Source organism: Manis javanica, chromosome 7 (genome assembly GCF_040802235.1).
Source record: "Manis javanica isolate MJ-LG chromosome 7, MJ_LKY, whole genome shotgun sequence".
NCBI lineage: Eukaryota > Metazoa > Chordata > Mammalia > Pholidota > Manidae > Manis > Manis javanica.
In genome coordinates this window covers 24,731,493-24,750,674 of record NC_133162.1, presented here as the reverse complement: position 1 = coordinate 24,750,674, position 19,182 = coordinate 24,731,493, and the positions used below count along the sequence as shown (strand labels likewise).

At 38.7% G+C, this 19,182-nt stretch overlaps 2 protein-coding genes across 4 annotated transcripts; one reads left to right on the top strand and one right to left on the bottom strand.

Annotated features, from left to right (window-relative positions):
• Positions 1-44: 44 nt before the first annotated feature.
• On the top strand, positions 45-14,100 carry TAF5 (TATA-box binding protein associated factor 5). Of its 2 annotated transcripts, none has more exons than XM_017660100.3 (11): positions 45-766; positions 3,170-3,407; positions 7,166-7,481; positions 8,188-8,351; positions 8,457-8,592; positions 9,231-9,351; positions 10,085-10,214; positions 11,393-11,557; positions 12,222-12,399; positions 12,565-12,742; positions 13,055-14,100. In XM_017660100.3, the coding sequence occupies exons 1-11, from the start codon at positions 208-210 to the stop codon at positions 13,270-13,272; spliced, it is 2,403 nt and encodes an 800-aa protein (XP_017515589.2). In that variant the 5' UTR covers positions 45-207; the 3' UTR covers positions 13,273-14,100. The 2 variants fall into 2 exon arrangements, with proteins under 2 accessions (XP_017515589.2, XP_073096585.1); XM_073240484.1 differs by having other exon boundaries at positions 3,167-3,407.
• On the bottom strand, positions 14,085-19,151 carry ATP5MK (ATP synthase membrane subunit k). Of its 2 annotated transcripts, none has more exons than XM_017660104.3 (4): positions 19,027-19,151; positions 15,665-15,760; positions 15,485-15,577; positions 14,085-14,191 (listed from the first exon to the last, which is right to left on the bottom strand). In XM_017660104.3, the coding sequence occupies exons 2-3, from the start codon at positions 15,749-15,751 to the stop codon at positions 15,488-15,490; spliced, it is 177 nt and encodes a 58-aa protein (XP_017515593.2). In that variant the 5' UTR covers positions 15,752-15,760; positions 19,027-19,151; the 3' UTR covers positions 14,085-14,191; positions 15,485-15,487. The 2 variants fall into 2 exon arrangements, with proteins under 2 accessions (XP_017515593.2, XP_017515594.2); XM_017660105.3 differs by lacking the exon at positions 19,027-19,151 and adding an exon at positions 18,395-18,979.
• Between the last annotated feature and the right edge of the window lie 31 nt (positions 19,152-19,182).

The window sequence follows — 19,182 nt, the reverse complement described above, 5'->3', positions numbered from 1 at the left end:
AGGCAAAAGCGAGAGGAGGTCACCGACTGCCACTTCCTGCCTTTCTGTCATTTTCGAAAGTTGCTCTCGCTCGTATTCCCTTTCTCCTTTTTAGCCCCGCCTACTACCGTAAATTGGCTTCCAGAGCTGTCGTAAAACCGTCCTCCCCTCCCTCCATGCGGTGAAAAGGCAGTTACGCTTGACGGCACGAGGTGGCTCAGCCGCAAGATGGCGGCGCTGGCGGAGGAGCAGACGGAGGTGGCGGTCAAGTTAGAGCCTGAGGGACCGCCGACGCTGATACCTCCGCAGGCGGGGGACGGCGCTGGCGAGGGTGGCGGCGGCACTACCAACAACGGCCCCAACGGCAGCGGCGGGAACGTTAAGGCGGCGTCGTCGGCTGGCGGGGATGGTGGGACCCCCAAACCCTCGGTGGCTGTCTCAGCCGTTGCCCCAGCGGGGGCGGCCCCGGTGCCCGCCGCTGCTCCGGAGGCAGGTGCTCCCCACGACCGACAGACTTTGCTGGCCGTGCTGCAATTCCTACGGCAAAGTAACCTTCGCGAAGCCGAAGAGGTGCTGCGCCGTGAGGCCCGGCTACTGGAGGAGGCAGTGGCGGGCTCCGGAGTCCCCGGAGAGGTGGACGGCGCCGGCGCTGAGGCAGCTAGCACGCTGCTTAGCCGGGTCACAGCCTCGGCCCCCGGCCCTGCGGCCCCCGACCCTCCCGGTGCCGGCGCGTCTGGGGCCGCCGCTGTCTCGGGCTTAGCGACAGGTCCTGCGGCTCCAGGGAAAGGTGAGCCGCGGGGTCCTGGGGAGGCAGGGCCGGCTCGAAGGGGAGCAAGCCGGGAAGGCTATGGCTGGCTGGCCTGTACCTCTGCGGGCTTGTTTTGAATTTCCTGGGCCCGCCTCTAGGGCCACATGCCCGCCCCTTTCTCTAGTGCGCCGGCTGCGCAGTCAAACCCTCTCGGAGCTGTCAGTTCCAGTGAGAGGCTGAGGAGAGCTGTTGAGCTGAGGGATGTACGGGGAAGGTGGGCGCGGAGAGGCGGGGACTTTTAAGCTTTTGGCCCCTTTCCTTTTTTGGGGGCTTTGGGCAGGTCTTCCTAACACTAACAATATGTCTACAGTTCTGTAATAGCTTACTCTAAGTACTGTAAATACTTAATGTTATCCTAATTCTCACAGTTCCACTGTGAAGAAGGCATAACCTCTATTTTAGAGATGAGAAAACAAACTGAGAAAGGCCAAGTGACTAGCTTTGGACCACACAGCAAAGGAGTGATGGAACATAATGTAGCCAGCATTTCTCACAATATAGGCTAACAGCCACTACATGTTAAATCTTTAGGGAGTGCACATTCCTGAGCATCACTTCAGACTTAGTGAATCAGACCCTGTAGAGGTGGTGTCTGGGAATTTGCATTTTGAATAAATGCTGCCAAGGGGTATTGGTAAATGACAAAGTTTGAGATCATTCTTTTAGGAATAGGCATTGGACAGACCTGGATTCAGATTCTGCCTCTGTTGCTTTTACTTGTGTGATGCTGATTAAGTTATTCTTCCTAAGGTTGAGTTTTTCTCTCTATTAAATAGGTCATTGAGAGGCTCAGGTATAATATATGTAAAATGCCTGGCACTGATAAATTTATGCCTAGGTATTGATTCCTGCCATCTGAGACCTGCTTCCTACTCCTTTTTCCCAGCAACTGTTGTCACAAAGTTCATGCAATTAAAATCATACAATATGAGGTCTCAACAGTAATCATGAGCTGACAATAAATGTTATTGAATTATGCAGTATAGTATTAACTTATGCAGTGTAGAGATTCTAGCCAAATAAATTTGTTTTTATGAGACCTATTCTTCGCAGCGCTTCCAAAAGTGAAGTATGAATACATAGCATCGTAGCCCACAAGTAGAAATGTGTGGAAGTATGTTCAAGAGGAATATTTTCTGAATGGTGAATTTTGTGAATGAACTAGAAGGTGGATGAATTATGTTGTTGGTCATTTTGCTGTAATCTCTCACCTCTTCAGAAACGTCACCTATTTTTTAGATCGTAACTCAGAAACCAGTGAGGAGGAAAAGAGGCCATCAGAGTGACCAAAGGAACTACTATCATTTGTGCAGTAAAGAGCGTAACAGTATAATTGCAGATTAAAAATTTCCAGTAGTGCAAGTATGGTTAGATTGACAGGTATTATCATTGTTTGGTATTGTGTATTCAAATAACTACTCATGTTTTCTGCCTTGAAATGGTGGTTATGGAAATAATCTTTTGGAAATATAAATAGGATACATGAGTTATCTTTTGGAAATATAAATAAGGCAAGTCTTTCCCACCCTTAAAATGTGTACATTTTATAAGGACTGATAGATGTGCACATATGAGGGTAATACAGGAAAGGATGTATTACAGGAAAGTTATAAAGTACTTAGGTAGCTCAAGAGAGGTGGGAATGTTTCCAGGGCATGGCTTGGGGGTGGCAGATGCCATTTGTACTGAGCCTTGAGAGAAGATTAATATAGTTGTTTGATTTGCATATACTGTGTTTTTTTCTTATTAAAGTATCCTTGATATACAAACTTATGATGGTTTCACATATACAATACAGTGGTTCAACATTCACCCATATTATCAAGACCTCATCTCCTCCATTGTACTCATTATCAACGTAGTAAGATGTTATAGAGTCATTAATAGTACTCTCCGTGCTGTGCTAACATCCCAGTGATCTACCTATATTGTGAATGCGAATTATAGTGCCCTTGATCCTCCTCTCACCCCCATCCACCCTCTCTAGCCCCTCCCCTTTGGTAGCCACTAGTCCCTTCTCGGTGTCTATGAGTCTACTGCTATTTTGTACCTTTTGTTTTGCTTTGTTTTTATATTCCATAAATGAGTGAAATCATTTGGTTGCATGTACCACGTTTTATAAAATTTGTCTTTAAAATAAGGTAGCCCCAGGAAAAATATTGAATCTTTTTGTTATTGATTTGAAAATTTTAAGATATGGATAAGCTGAAGGAGTGATTGAAATCCCATTGAAAGATCATATGATTTGTTGGGGAAAAGAGTTTGAGAGGGAAGGGAGAGACATCTGGAAACAGTTCACCTCTGGACCTTAGCAAAACAGCCTTAGTCACTTGGTGTATGTCAGGTCATTTTCTTGAAAGTTGTTTTTTGTTTTCTAAGCAGTTGGAAATGTAGCTGTGGAAGACCAGCCAGATGTCAGTGCTGTGCTGTCAGCCTACAGCCAACAAGGAGACCCAACAATGTATGAAGAATACTATAGTGGACTGAAACACTTCATTGAATGTTCCTTGGACTGCCATAGGGCAGAATTATCTCAACTCTTTTATCCTCTCTTTGTACACATGTACTTGGAACTAGTCTACAATCAACATGAGAATGAAGCAAAATCATTCTTTGAGAAGTATGTGAATTTTTATATATATTATATATATGGTGTCTGTGTATATGTATATATATATATATATACACATATATATATAATGTGTATTCTCATCTATAACCACACAAATGTAAAATTGCAATTCAAAAAGTACTTTATGAAGGAGACCTATCTGGTGCTATGAGAACCTAAAAAGGGGGTTTGATCTAGTTGGAGAAGTCAGGGAAGGCTTTCAGAGGCAGTGATGCTTGTGGTAAGATTTAAAGATTGGGTAGGAGTTAACTAGAAGAGAAGAGGGAAAAACATGGTACATACAGAAATGAAAAAAAGTCGGTGTGGCTGGAGCAGAGTATGGAGTGGAGTAGGTAAACATGAAGCTGGGCAGTTGGTTGGGCTGGAACAGACAGGTTCTTGAGCCATGTTGAGGGTCTTTGGTTATCCTAAGAGCAGTAAGAAGTTGTACTAAGTAGAATTAGGTTTGGCTTAGATTTGCTGTAAACTCAAATAATAACAGTATAACTAAAAGTTAGGATTAAATTAGACTGGGAGTGACTGAAAACCCAAACAATCAAGGCTTAAATATGATAAAAGTTTATTTCTCTCTCTCATGAAGGTAGGCAGTCCAGGACTGGTATGGAGTCCTTCATGAGCAAGGGCCTAGACTCTCTTGATCTTGTTGCTCTACCATCCCTGTCATGCAACTTCCACCTGTGGTGCAGGATGGCTCTCCAGTTCTAAGCAGGCATATCAGTATTACAGTCATCAGGGAGGGCACATATCCTTCCTGGAAGTTGCATACACCTCTTTTTTTTTTTTAATGTCTTTAGTCAATGGCCCCACCTGCCTATAAGAGAAGTAGGAAATATGGTCTTTACCTAAGTGCTTAGCTAATACTCAAGTGTTCCACTGGAGAAAGAAAGAAAAAATGGATATTTGGGGACAGTGAGCCATCTCTGCTACAGAAGTCATTGACAGAACATGTCATTGTTAGAGTTGTGTTTTGAAAAGACCTTTATGCAGTGGGGAAAACTGGTAGTTGAGGACAAAGAGTGAGTATAAATTGACCAGTTCTATGGTTAAAGTGGTTCTCTACTGAGGATAATAATATTCTTCCTTCCCTTGGGCTATTTGAAAATGTGTGGAGGTGTTTTTGATAGTCATAATTACTAGGGTGGAGGAGCAGGTAGCTTAGGGATACCAAATGTTCTAGTATGTGCAGGTTGTCCCAATTAGCAAAGAATTGTTCTGCCCCAAGTACCAGTAGCATCCCTGTTAAGGAACACTGGACTAGGGTGTGGTAGAGTTGGTGAGGGGAAATAGACATGTTGGTGAGGCATGTGGTGATGGATTGGATATGGAGGTGAGGGAGATGAAGGCATCGTTGGTAACTCCTAGGTTTCTGGCTTCCCTGGTTCAGTGCCCTTCACTGAGATGGATAACCCTGGAAGACAACCTGGTTTGTCAGATTGTGAAACAATCTTGAGTTTAGATTTGAATATGCCTCTGACTCATTTAAGTGATGTCAGGTTGACAGGGAGATATATAAGGCTCTGGAGCTCTTGAAGAGAGGTAGGGACTAAAGCCATAAATTTGAGTTTTGAGCAATACTGATGGATATGGATGAGATTTTCTAGTGGAGGGTGTGAAATAACTCAATGAGAGGGCTGGATCTGAGCCTTGAGGAACTCCAGATTTTTTTAAAATTTTATTTTGGTATCATTAATCTACAATTACATGAAGGACATTATGTTTACTAGGTTCCCCCCTTCACCAAGTCCCCCCCACATACCCATTCACAGTCACTGTCCATCAACATAGTAAGATGCTGTAAAATCACTACTTGTCTTCTCTGTGTTTCACAGCCCTCCCTCCCCGTGCCTCCCCCACACTATACATGTTAATCGTAATGCCCCCTTTCTTTTTCCCCACCCTTATCCCTCCCTTCCCACCCGTCCTCCCCAGTCTCTTTCCCTTTGGTAACTGTTAGTCCATTCTTGGGTTCTGTGCTTCTGCTGCTGTTTTGTTCCTTCAGTTTTCTTTTGTTCTTTTACTCCACATATAAGTGAAATCATTTGGTACTTGTCTTTCTCTGCCTGGCTTATTTCACTGAGCATAATACCCTCTAGCTTCATCCATGTTGTTGCAAATGGTAGGATCTGTTTTTTTATAGCTGAGTAATATTCCATTGTGTATATGTACCACATTTTCTTTATCCATTCATCTACTGATGGACATTTAGGTTGCTTCCATATCTTGGCTATTGTAAATAGTGCAGCGATAAACATAGGGGTGCATTCTTATTATAAATTCCTAGAAGTGAGGAACTCCAGATTTTAAGTAAAAGAGACATAAAAAGAATAGAAGAAATGGCCAAGTAAAGGCATATAAAAGAAGAGCCCAGAGAAAACTGGGAGAGTTTAAAAAGCCAAAGAAAAGGAGTCTTTAAGAAGGAGGCAGTGCTTGGCAGTTGGAATGGGAGCTCTTTAGTACAAGCAATATAGACCTAGAAGTAGGACTTGTCAGATAACACAGGTAGTGTAAAGTGCAGTGATAGAACTTAAGACTCCTGGCTTCTATGCCACTCTATCATTCATTATTCTGTGATGCCTAATAGGAGCTCAGTGTTTTTGAAAAAAAATTAAGAAAGGCTGATGATGAGAGAACTTCTATTCTAAGCTAATTTTTCTTACAGTATTATCATCGAAAAACCTCTTCCTCTTCCAGTCTCATGGTATCGTCTTCTCCTCACAGAGGAGCTGGACTGTCAGAGGAAACTGTCGCTTTGTTACCGACAGTCTCGGTCCTTGCCCAGACCCCATGCTCAGATGAGGTTATAGGCAATGACTGATACAAACACCGGGAGGCTGGGATTTCTAATATCCAAATCTTAGACAGAAACCCTTAGTTCATGTTTTGATGAGTCATAATAGGGTAACACAGGCAACAGTTTAGGAATCTGTTGACTATGTGTCTGTCAGAGCTATAGCCCTAATATCTTTTATTTAGTCATGTTTTCTAAATGCTTTTGATTGTTTGCCGCTCTTAGTAAATGCCAAATGTATGATCTTTAAATTTACTTTATTAGGAAAATTAAGATTTGTAGAAAAAAAGTACATTCAAATTTATTGTCACCAATGCTGAAAATGTTAATTGGTTTTGGTAATTAATGGTGAGCAAATGGAGGTGCTCATTCTTTGATGCCAACTTTTGTTTGTTCTTTAGTAATATTATTAAAATACTTATGTTTAATAAATAGGTCATTAAGAATATAAGAAATCATTAAAAATTTTATGGGAATGCCATGTATTGATTGTTGTTAAGAGGCTGAGTGATAGGTACATTGAGTTCATTATCCTAGTTCCTACATTTGTATATGTTTGAAATTTTCATAAAAAGTTTTTAAAGGTGAGTTTTGAGAGAACATAAAATTTAGTAAAGCAAAAATTCTAACATTTTCAAATGTCTACCAATGGTGGCATTCAAAAGAGGCTCTACCAGTAATGGATATCTTATCTTTCATTCACTTATGGTATTTATTTCAATTTCTCTTAAATATTTATGATACATTTCACTAGAGAATTAAATTATTCATTTTTAGGATGAATTCAGAAACTGATTCGTAATCATTTTGAAATGAGTTATTTCTGATCCTACAGCTTAGTCCAGGATTTTTCAGACTACAACGTTGAAAATATTCTGGGATGTTTTTAAATATATGGGGGAGAGCGGATCCCTTAATGATTACATTGAAAAATGACTTTTTAAAATCACTGAAACAGGTTCCATGGAGATCAGGAATGTTATTACCAGGATGACCTACGAGTATTATCTAGTCTTACCAAAAAGGAACACATGAAAGGGAATGAGACCATGTTGGATTTTCGAACAAGTAAATTTGTTCTGCGTATTTCCCGTGACTCGTACCAACTCTTGAAGAGGCATCTTCAGGAGAAACAGAACAATCAGATATGGAACATAGTTCAGGAGCACCTCTACATTGACATCTTTGATGGGATGCCGCGTAGTAAGCAACAGATAGATGCGATGGTGGGAAGTTTGGCAGGAGAGGCTAAACGAGAGGCAAACAAATCAAAGGTATGGGAATAAACCTAAGAACTATGTAATGCAGATTATGAAAATTGTAGCATTTCCATCTACATAATTTACACATTTTCCTTATAGCTAGTTTGGGAATATTTTTACACTGTATACTAAATTTCATGTTCTAAGGATGATGTATGTATTAGTGAGAATTTGGGAATGGTTGCATTTAACAGAACCCTGACTACAGTGGCTGAAACAAGTGTGGGGTTTTTCTCATACAATGAATTTCAGAGGGAGGCCTTCCTGGGCTGGCATGAAGGCTCCACCATATCATCAAGGAGCCTGGCTCCTTCTAGTTTATGCTCCACCATCGTTAGAATGGAGCTTTCTTTGTGCTCACAGATGCCTGTTGCAGCTCCAGCATTCCTGAAAGGCAAAGGGGGAGGATGAATCCCAGCTGACTCTCCCCTTTTATCAGGAAAACAGCATTTTTTCCTAAAACCCTACCCAGTGGGCCATTCCTAGCTGCAGGGGCGCCTGGGAACAGAAATTATTCAACTGAGCATATTGCTACTCCAACAAAATCAGGGTTCTGTTAGTAAGAAAGGAGGGGAGATTGGCTATTGGGTAGACAAGTGCAGAATCTGCTTCAGGGTATATTACTGTATTGTAATTGTGATTCATCCTATCAAGATATGAAAGGATTTATTAATGAACAAAAAAAAACTTTAAAAATGTTGACTCTTTTGACTTGTAGGTATTTTTTGGTTTATTAAAAGAGCCAGAAATTGAGGTGCCTTTGGATGATGAGGATGAAGAAGGAGAAAATGAAGAAGGAAAACCTAAAAAGAAGAAACCTAAAAAAGATAGTATTGGATCCAAAAGCAAAAAACAAGATCCCAATGCTCCACCTCAAAACAGGTGAGGAAAAAAACCTCAGGACCATGTGTGGATATGTAAGACATTATGTTATATAGAGTTTAGGTTTCTTAACAGAGTAATTTCTGGTCTGTTTCTCTTTCTCAGAATCCCTCTTCCTGAGTTGAAAGATTCAGATAAGTTGGATAAGATAATGAATATGAAAGAAACCACCAAACGAGTGCGCCTTGGGCCAGACTGTTTACCCTCCATTTGTTTCTATACATTCCTCAATGCTTACCAGGTAGGTAAAATAATTGAGCAGTTTCTGCTTGGAGTCATATAAAATGGTGACTTACTATTAAAATAAACTAATGTGTTAACTAAAGTGGAGTTTTCTTATATAAACTCTTGATATAAATGTAGCTTAAAGTCAGTAGTTAGGAAAGGAGAATTGGATGCTGCTCGGAATAGATGGAAGGTAATGTTTAAAAGACCCTTAGTAACCAGAATCTTGTTTATACATGCCCCTCATTTCATTGATCAAATTCTGCTAACCTTTGAAGGGGAGGAGGAAACTATAGTTTATCTCTGTGAAACTTGGTTTAAGTACTTATATAAACTCAATATTTTTTATTGAGAATTCTGCATGTCTTTATAGATTCTCTAATAGGCTGCTGAGGACATTATTTAGTAAAGTGAAAAATGGTTAACGTTTGTGTTATGTTGTGCACTCCAAATCTGAAGGTCAAAAAAGGGGTTAATGATGACATGTTCTCAAAGTAAGTGCTTTCAAATAGTGGGTTTCATGGGAGGATGAAACCTCAAAAGATGTTTTATAAGAGAAAAATAGCTATCATTATGTATTTTTAAAGATGTGATTATAATTTTTTTCCCCCTAAAACAGTATTGTTTAGTACAAAGCTTTTATTTTTTATTCAGGGCCTCACTGCAGTGGATGTCACTGATGATTCTAGTTTGATTGCTGGAGGTTTTGCAGATTCTACTGTCAGAGTGTGGTCTGTAACACCCAAAAAGCTTCGTAGTGTTAAACAAGCAGCAGGTAACTGAGGTGATCTGTTAGGATGTAAACTTGTCATTAGTTTATACCAATCTTGATTCCATGGATTATATACAGGAGATTGTGATCTTGGTGGAATTTCACTTGATTTTTTTCCCCCACATGCTAATTCCCAAAAGTGAAAAGTGCATTGAAATGGCAATCAGGAAACTGGGGAACTAGACTGGCTTAATTTTTCTGGGCCTCAGATTTCTCATCTGCAGAATGAGAGGATTAGGCTAGAAAATTTCTTAATGTTAAAAATCTAGCATTTTATGATTGCTTGTAAATTTTTAAAAACCTTTAAATAATGGGAGAGTGCTTTCTGTTTTAGCCATAAAAATAGCTAAAATAGAACTAATAGGGTCAGGATTTCATTTTAAATAAAGTTTCTTACTAAATGTGTTGTTTAAATAAGACAATACATTTTCAGTAATTTATTATTTCCATAGTTCTCATTTCCATGAAACATTGTGGTACACTGGGTGAATTTGAGTTCTAGCCCTTCTTCCAACATTGAGTAGCTGTGTGCTTTCTGGCAAATTATTAACTGTTTTGAACCTCAGTTTCCTCTCCTGTACTCTGGGATAGTATCACCTGATTTAGAGGCATTAGAACAGTGGTTGGTATGGAGGAGGAACTGTTCAGATGTTAGTTCTTCTGATGTGTGATGTAATTGTCTTAAAATGTTCTAATGAATGTACTTTTAAAAATCAGTATTTCTGGACTATTTTAGATCTTAGCCTTATAGACAAAGAATCAGATGATGTCTTAGAAAGAATCATGGATGAGAAAACAGCAAGTGAGTTGAAGATTTTGTATGGTCACAGTGGGCCTGTCTATGGAGCCAGCTTCAGTCCAGATAGGTAAAATACAGACAATAAAAATTAAACACTGCTGTATTATGTTGAGATTATGTAAAAGTTAACACTGTAAGCATGCAAATGTTAGAATTCTGTTATAAAAATAAAATAGTTTCTTATCATTCAGATCTTTTAGAATCTTGCCATTTGCTAATTCATCTTGGGGTACTGATGTACAAGATAGTAACCTAATGTATACCCAAATTTATAAAATCAAGATGTACAACCTCCAGATTTGCTGGTTTAAAAACTACTTTTAGTAGTAACCCCCCCAAAATGTTGAATTGCTTCTTTGGGTTCTTGCCACGGGTTTTGTGGCTACTGGTGTCTTCCAACTCCAAATTCACAACAGACTCCTGATATTAAAGGCATATTAGCTATCATTTGAAGGTTTTTATATATAATCAAAAGAATGAAGAGGATACTTAAAAAGGGAATTTGAAACCCACAAATCAGTATTTGCCTGTTTTCATGATCTCTAGCATTCTGTAGAAATGGCAGTGGGAGCGAATTTTGTATTCATAATACTATTTGTATCGTATTTGGATTGATAATAGCTTTCAATCCATCAAGGTTTTCATCTTTATGAAACTTGGAGGTTTTTTTATTGTTTGATAGGGTTTAGCCAAATGATGCATTTTTACTTGAGGGAAACTTATTTCAGTGACTCTTAATACTTTCTGAGTAGTTCAGTTTTTGTGTTTATTCCTGAAAAACGTAGAGTATTATTTCTACATCTAAAGTGTTGGTTTTTTTTGTCAGAAAGACTTTTAAAAAATTCTTACATGATTCATACAGGATAGGAAAATAGTATCTCCATTTTAAAGTTAAAAGTTTAGTTTTAAGTGACATGCCACATTTCTTAGCTTTTCTCAATTGTCCTTATTTTTTGTCTATGCATTTTGTCATTACATCTTGTATAATTAAAAAATAATCGATTTTTTTCCCTTACTAGATATATTTTTTAAAATACTTAACCTCCCAGTAGGTGTTGGGTGTCACAGCTAACATTAGTTTGGTTAGTACTTTGAACTTTTGTTATGTACTGTGAATATCATGTATAAATTTAGATGTAGCATGTCATATTAGCTATATTTAATATATTCAAATGTACAGAGAAACTGGACAGTTAACTGTTAAGTTATTCTAGGAATCAAATATATTACCTTCTCTTCTTTCAGGAACTACCTGCTTTCCTCGTCAGAAGATGGAACTGTTAGATTGTGGAGTCTTCAAACATTTACTTGCTTGGTGGGATATAAAGGACACAACTATCCAGTATGGGACACACAGTTTTCTCCATATGGATATTATTTTGTGTCAGGGGGCCATGACCGAGTAGCTCGGTAAGAACATTGTGATCTTACAACTAGATCTATTCAGAAACAGAATGGTTTCTTTTTGGGAATTAAACTCCAGCCAAACTCATTTTTACTTCTTTATTCAGGATCAACTTTTTGAGTGTGTCAGCATTTATAGCTCATTTGAAAATGAATTTGGGACAAGAGTATTACTATGTCTGTATTTATGTCTAATCCAAGATTAAGAGGCTCCCCCAACATTTCCCTTTTACAAGTTAGCTTACTAACATGCTACCCCAACCCCTGCCTGCCAGATGCAAAACCTTGTCTTACATTTCCACTGTACTTTAGTTTTCCTGTCATCTCTTAAAAGTTCAAGATGAGGTAGTTCAGGTTAGAAACTAATTTTATGGTGCCAAAACTAGGGAAAAATACTATTCTACGGGTCAAACCAGGAAATGGGGTAGAAGTTGGGATGGTACGAGACCTAAAGAATTATAAAATTGGGAAATTTTTGTATCAGATCAACTTGGTATTTCTTAAGAATTTTTTTTAGTTTTTCATTCCACCTTCTTTCCCTTAGGTAACTAGTGAAGGGGGACCCATTTGGAACTAACATTTCACATGGACATTTCTATATTTTGGATAGAAATTTGGTATTTCCTAGGAAAGTACTATCATCTTTTGCTTTCAATACATTTTTTCAAAGGCTTTGGGCTACAGACCATTATCAGCCTTTAAGGATATTTGCTGGCCATCTTGCTGATGTGAATTGTACCAAATTCCATCCAAATTCTAATTATGTTGCTACGGGCTCTGCGGATAGAACTGTGAGGCTCTGGGATGTCCTGAATGGCAACTGTGTAAGGATCTTCACTGGACACAAGGTATTTTACACCTTCATTATTCCAGCACACAAGGTTACTTTTGAGATAAAAATGTTAAAAAAATTTACCAGGGATACATTTTGTTCATACCCCTAACCTTTAAAATTCTAGTTTTGTCTTATTTTTAACCCTACTTTTGATTCTTTTTGTGGACTTCTTTTTTAGGGACCAATTCATTCCTTGACATTTTCTCCCAATGGGAGATTCCTGGCTACAGGAGCAACAGATGGCAGAGTACTCCTTTGGGATATTGGACATGGCTTGATGGTTGGAGAATTAAAAGGCCACACTGATACAGTCTGTTCACTTAGGTTTAGTAGGGATGGTGAAATTTTGGCATCAGGTAAATGACAAATGGCTTTGTGGTAAAGGGTAAATGGTATGTTAAAAGGAAATTCTAAGTACTGACAATTGCCAACACTAAGTTGTTTTACATTTTGCTTCTCTTGTTATGACTCCTGAATATCACCCTACATGTGTATTAACTCCTCAGGTTAACCTACTTCTTGAAATGCCCTTTTAGAAAGAATAGTTATTAATCAAATTTAGATTCTTTTTTTCACCAGAAATATAAATACAAAAAGTGTACTTAACAGAATGTCAGAATCTAAATATGGTGGATTCTAGTAAATGGTTTCCTTTTCCTTTCCCTTAGGTTCAATGGACAATACAGTTCGGTTATGGGACGCTGTCAAAGCATTTGAAGATTTAGAGACTGATGACTTTACTACAGCCACTGGGCATATAAATTTACCTGAGAATTCACAGGAGTTATTGTTGGGAACATATATGACCAAATCAACACCAGTTGTACACCTCCATTTTACACGAAGAAATTTGGTTCTAGCTGCAGGAGCTTATAGTCCACAATAAACCATCGGTATTAAAGACCTTTTGGAAGCTACTGTTTGAAAAAGGGAGACTAAAAGCAAATACCTCAGTGATTAATATTTAAGCTACAAAGAATGTTTTGTCTAGATGGATCTGGAGTATGCTGCTTGGAAAATCTGAATAGGACAGTTCCACGTTTCTATAGCAACCACATTTAACTAATTTCCGTTAGTTGAATAAGAGGTTATTATGTTCATGGAGGGGACATTTATGGTGCTTTGGATTGTGTGGAAACTATGCATTTTCTGTTCAAATGCTATTTTAATTTATTATGTTTAGAAAAAGAACTGATTTTGATCATCCTGCTTCAAGATTCAAATTGAGTAATACCATCTTGAATTTTAGCTGAAGAAGTCTATGAGCATGTATATTGTTGCTGTAAAAATGTAGTTACTGTATGGCACTCAAGTGCTATGTTAAATGATCTAACATTGTGGCTTGGCCCATGATTAGTGGAGTGTACCTAATTGGGTAGGGTGAACTACAGTTCCTTTCCAAGAACTAGATGAAGTACAAGCACCCACTGACATTTGAATTTAAAGCTATTGGATTTTGAGTGCATCTAAACACTCTAGGTGAAGAAATTCATCCTCCATGTTCTACTTCAGCTAAAATGACTACCTACAACCTAGTACACTTGAAGTCAAGACAGACATTTCAGTTGCTTACCTCCAGTACTGAGCCTTGCTTTCAGAAACTAATAAGATTTAGACCAAGTCACTGCCAGTTTTTGCCTTTGTTGCATTTTGTACAGTTTTTATATTTTTGATATCTTGTAAATAAAGACAAACAGCTTTTCCAGATTCATAATTTATTGTACAAATTGAGTATCACATTTTATGAGTTGACATTAGCTTCTCTAGGCCTGGGAACTTTAACAGAGGAGGTATAGTTCGGAATCCTATAAACAAAGTAAAAATAGTTTAGACACAAATGTGTTCTACTCAATGAGTAGACACTCAGTAATTACTAGTGCAGGATTATCCATAAACCCCCTGAAACTGAATGCAAATTCAGATTCTCAGAGGTAACCCCCAAATTTAAGGTGTCTTTCAGCTTAATACAATCTAACACCACAACTTTAACAAAAGAGGTGTGAACAATTGTTATGAGCCTAAATGTATACTATTGGAAAAGCCTAGTATATAAAGTAATATTTTAAGCAGCAGAAAATATGTATGTTATTATCTGAGACAATTTCTTCATTTATAATGGGGATACTGCCACCTTCACAAAGTTAGGAGGTACCTAATATGGAAAATTAGGCAGAATACTACCTCTGCTGGGTGTAAGCCACAGACCACTATATTCTGGGATCTGAAGTTCTCTAAGGGCAATAGTTTTGAGATTGGAAAAGCTCTTAAAAGCAGAGGCAAAATTTTCTATGTAGAGAGCTACGTTAAAGACCTGGGTTTTAGGTTTTCTGCACATCATCTACTGGCAATACAGCAAGTGTTTATTCACAGGCATATGGGGCTTGGGGGGGAACAAAATGAAGTCTATGGGGATTTAAGGAAGAGACAGAATTGCTTATTTAAAATTATAAGATATATTTGCAACTGATTTAAAAGGTTGGTTAGTAATTACATAAAGAGCTTATACGAGAAATTAAAGTCTTCACAAAGAGAAAGGCCCAACTGTTAAATGAGAAAAGTACATGAAAGGATTAAGAAAAATACAAACAGTAAACAATTGGAAAAAACGCACAACTTCATCAGTTATTTTTACTCATTAAATTAACAGAAATCAAAAACCGATACTCAACATTGGCTGGGACAAAAGAGACACCCTCTTACAAAGCTGGGTGTTCCACAACGCTTGGGGTAAGCACTTTAGCCTAAAACAATTATAGGTATAGACAACATTTCATGATCAAAAGCATTCATTTTGATGTTATATAAAAAAATTCTAATACACAATCTCCTGTAAAATATATATCTATGAGCACTCATGCATTCATTCAATAATAGGGAATGTAACTTGTTAAAAAGACAAAATTATTGACACTGGAAACCAAACAAAAAAAGCTAAATCAAAATGATAACAAAAATTGCCAGGACAAAGGGATATGGGCAGTATTTTCCTCTTTTTTTTCTTGCATGTAATTTTGCACGATGGCAACAATTTACTCTTGGGGGGAAAACCCCAACATCAAAATGGCCAAGTTGTAAACTTTTAAATGTCAACTCCTTACCATTTATGTTGCTTTCACCGCTGGAGTTTTTTTAGACCTTAACTTGAAGTATAAGACCAACAAGGCAATGCCTCCATATGTGGCCAGTACACACTGAAAATAAAGGAAAAAGTAAACAAGTCTCACTGCCACCTATATTGTTCTAAAATATAACTGGTTAAAGGTCTCATTAATACTTACATTCATTCTACCTGTGAGAGTGTAAGAGTTGAAATATTTTTTGATACCAGTGAATTGGAATTGGGCATCAGCTTCTGGACCTGCCATGATTTCAATCTTAAAAAAGAAGCAACAATAAACAATAAATTGGTTTGGATGCAATTAAAAGAGTTATTTTTAGTTTAAAAACTTGAATTATTGCACATACTGCCAATTTTTATGTGTGTCTTGCTCAACAGCAGTAGCAAAGTTGGGAAAAACCTTGTTGAAAGAAACTTCTGGAAGGACTTTACTTTAGTTGCTATTATACAACACTCTAGAATATGTCAAATTGCATAAAAAGAGAACAGTGGTTTCTAAGTCCACCTTTTGATCCAATGATACTTGATAATTTTCATTACTGGTTCTTTCTATACCATGATATACCATGTATGGATTAATCGGTTTTAAGATTAAAGTTGGAGCTTGGATACTTCTTAAAGTTTCTCAGAGGGTAACCACCAACCAAACAGCACAACGAGCAACCCCTCCTTTCACAACTGTTTACTAAATGGAGTTGATGTAAATTAGCTATTGGTGGTAGTGGGGAAGCTAGAATCCTTAACTAGTTACACCAAAATAGATACATTTATAAATAAGTAATGAAACCAAAAAATCTTGGAAAACATGGGCAAATACTTTAATCATCTTCAAGAATGGAAAATAGGGCCAAAAACAAAAAGATAACCTCGTGATCAAAGAAATTACAACGAGGTCAACATCTCAACATCAGACTAGCAAACATAGCAGCAGTTTAAAAATGTGAGAAAATAAGCATTCCCTCAGTGGTCTGGAGTGTTAACTGGTACAACATTCCTAAAGTTCAATTTTGTTGTATGTATCAAATTATAAAATTAGTGTACCATTTAGTTAGTTCATTTGTTCTACAGAAATTCATCCTTATAGAAATATTACAATGTGGATACATGTTACATAGTTCAAGGATGGTGACTGAAATACTGCTTATAAAAGTAAAAAACTGGGAAAATTCCAAGTCCATTTACAGGAAACATGAGTTTCCATGGGAGGAAATACAGTGTGTGTGGAGCTTTATGGACATGGAAAGAAGTGCCCATGTAGTGGTAAATATATTTTCTAATCCTATTTCTGTACACTAGTTAGCTCATCAACAGTTCTAAAAGTTTGGTCCTCGGACCATCAGCACTGTAAGAAGCTTGTCAGAAATACAAATTCTCAGGCCCTACCTCAGGCCTACTAAATCAGAAACTGGGGCATGGCAATCTTGTTTTAATATGCCCTTAAGGTGTTTCCGATATACATTAAAGTTTGAAAAACACTGCAGTAACAGATACATATTTTTATATAGAAAAAAACTTTGACAAAATACACAAGCAGACTTTTAAGAGGAGTTCTATCTATTGTACCTATATTTTACAAAGGCCATTTCTTTCTTTTACAATAAAGAAAAGGCACATTAAAAGGTCACCAGAAACACCTGAAAATTCGTATGTATGACCGCCTATAAATAAAAAACAGAAAAAGCACATTAAAAGGTCACCAGAAACACTTGAAAATTCGTATGTATGACCGCCTATCTACCACGACCGACGCCACGCCGAGTCGATTGACAACATAGACGAGCCGGTCGAGGTCCGGTCGAGATTGGTAGGCAGTGGAAGTGATTCAGCTGGCTCTTGATGAAATGGAAGAGGGAGAGATCAGTGAGGAAGTTGTTGCTATGGAAACCGGCACTCCCCCATTCACCATTCAAAAGTCTTCAGAGGCATTCATCAGCACAGAATTGGCAATGAAAATTTGGACAAATGACCTTAATTCTGAAGTGGTTCAAAAAGGATCTTGGAACAATGATGGAAATCCAAACTTACTCGGGGCTGTGGCCTGTCCAGTCCATGTAGGAAAATCTCCATTAAAAGAAATCTTTATGATGTAGCTTTTATATTAACTGTCTCATTTTACTAAACTTAAGGGAATACATTTACCCCCATTCATCTCACGATACATATTTGGTTTCTTACAGTATCAAGTAGGTTTCCAGGAGGAACCCTAGAGAAAGCAATGACCCAACTTTTCAAATTATTTACTGATAACTCCACTTGTGTCTGACAAAAATTTTTGGGAAGCTGTGGTATCCAACTGAAACAATATTAAGGTGCTTAAAATTTCGCTCTCCTTTATACAGAACGGAAGGACGGCTAATGTTTGTGTTATTTCAGAGGACTAATTCTGACTGCAGGGAGGGCATAGCATATAGTATAGTAAGTGAAATTTGGTCTGCGTCTTGAAGACTCTTGAGAGGCTGAGATGGAGGGAGAAGAGGGGAGTGGGATGTTGCTGGTGAGACAAACAATGGAGCAAAGCTTGGAAATCCTTGGGACTGCTCCCTTCAGCAAACTACGGATTACTTAGGAGCAAAGATCAGGAACCCTTGTTCTGAAGCACCCTTTAATATTTGAACTAAAACTTTATTTCCTTTTGAGTCATAGTTTGGAAAGATATTAAAGAGAAAATTACCTAAGAGTAACATTTGTACTAATTACTAAATGGTGTAGCCTGTGGAAAGTCTAGGTGAGGGGGTCTTCGCTTTTGTTTTTAACTAAGCAGCGAACTACTATTAAATTAATCCTTTCAAGCCTCTCTTCACTTCTGAAATGGGCATTTCATAAAATGCCCAAAGTGACCAACTGCTCTCGCTTTCTCTGATACTGTTTTCTTGTCTGACTGGACACCTACCTGGAACGGTGAGATCACGAGGTAAAGGAGGCAAAGAAGAGTGCCTCTCAGGGTACCAGAAGCAGCCTCTTGTACTTCAAGGAGTTTACAGCTCTCTGTTCTGGCTATCTCCTCGAAAAGGCCTTCCAGTTGATCCAGCACAGACTGAAATCTAACGCGTTTACCGCGCGGGACTGCCTAAATCATCCTCGCTTTGACAAAGGCTGCAGCGCAGCTCTAAAGGAGACCTGGCTGGCTAGCTTTCTAAGCACAGCACAATGGAAACAAACTGCTATGGGTATACAGAAAAAAAGGGGTTAATTCGGCTAGCGATGGAGTCAGAGCCCGAGTTCTCGCCCAATATTACGTCACTGGGTGACCTTGGGGGACTCCGCCGCGGGCCTCATTTTTCTCCACTGAATTACATAATCCACGGGCGTCCGGGAACTATGGAAGGCTCTGGGAACGCTGCTCCGCTTCGCTCTGAGGCTTCCCAGCCGAGTCCGACCGCTCGCACCAGGCCCTCGTCATTTCTTAATTTCTTTTCCATTCTCCACTGCTATCGCCCCCAAAAGCAAAGATCTCACGGTGTTCCCGTACCAGGAGTGGTCGGATTCCATGCCGGTCAGAGCCTAGCTCCCCTTAACACCTACCTTTAAGAAAGCACGAATTCGGCAGATGGTGTCCTTCAACGTACGCAACCAACCCCTCGGCCCAGCCGGAAGTAGCCACCTCCCCCGCACGCGTTCCACCCTCCAGAGCGTTCAACTTCTGCGTCGATTGGCTGTGGCTCGAAGTCCCGCCCTTTC

Coding starts and splice junctions, on each gene's coding strand:
- TAF5 (XM_073240484.1), top strand. CDS start 208: ATGGCGGCGCTGGCGGAGGAGCAGACGGAGGTGGCGGTCAAGTTAGAG. Junction 8,593..9,230: donor CATTCCTCAATGCTTACCAG/GTAGGTAAAATA, acceptor TTTTTTATTCAG/GGCCTCACTGCAGTGGATGT. Junction 10,215..11,392: donor GCCAGCTTCAGTCCAGATAG/GTAAAATACAGA, acceptor CTCTTCTTTCAG/GAACTACCTGCTTTCCTCGT.
- ATP5MK (XM_017660104.3), bottom strand. CDS start 15,751: ATGGCAGGTCCAGAAGCTGATGCCCAATTCCAATTCACTGGTATCAAA. Junction 15,578..15,664: donor CTCTCACAGGTAGAATGAAT/GTAAGTATTAAT, acceptor CTTTATTTTCAG/TGTGTACTGGCCACATATGG.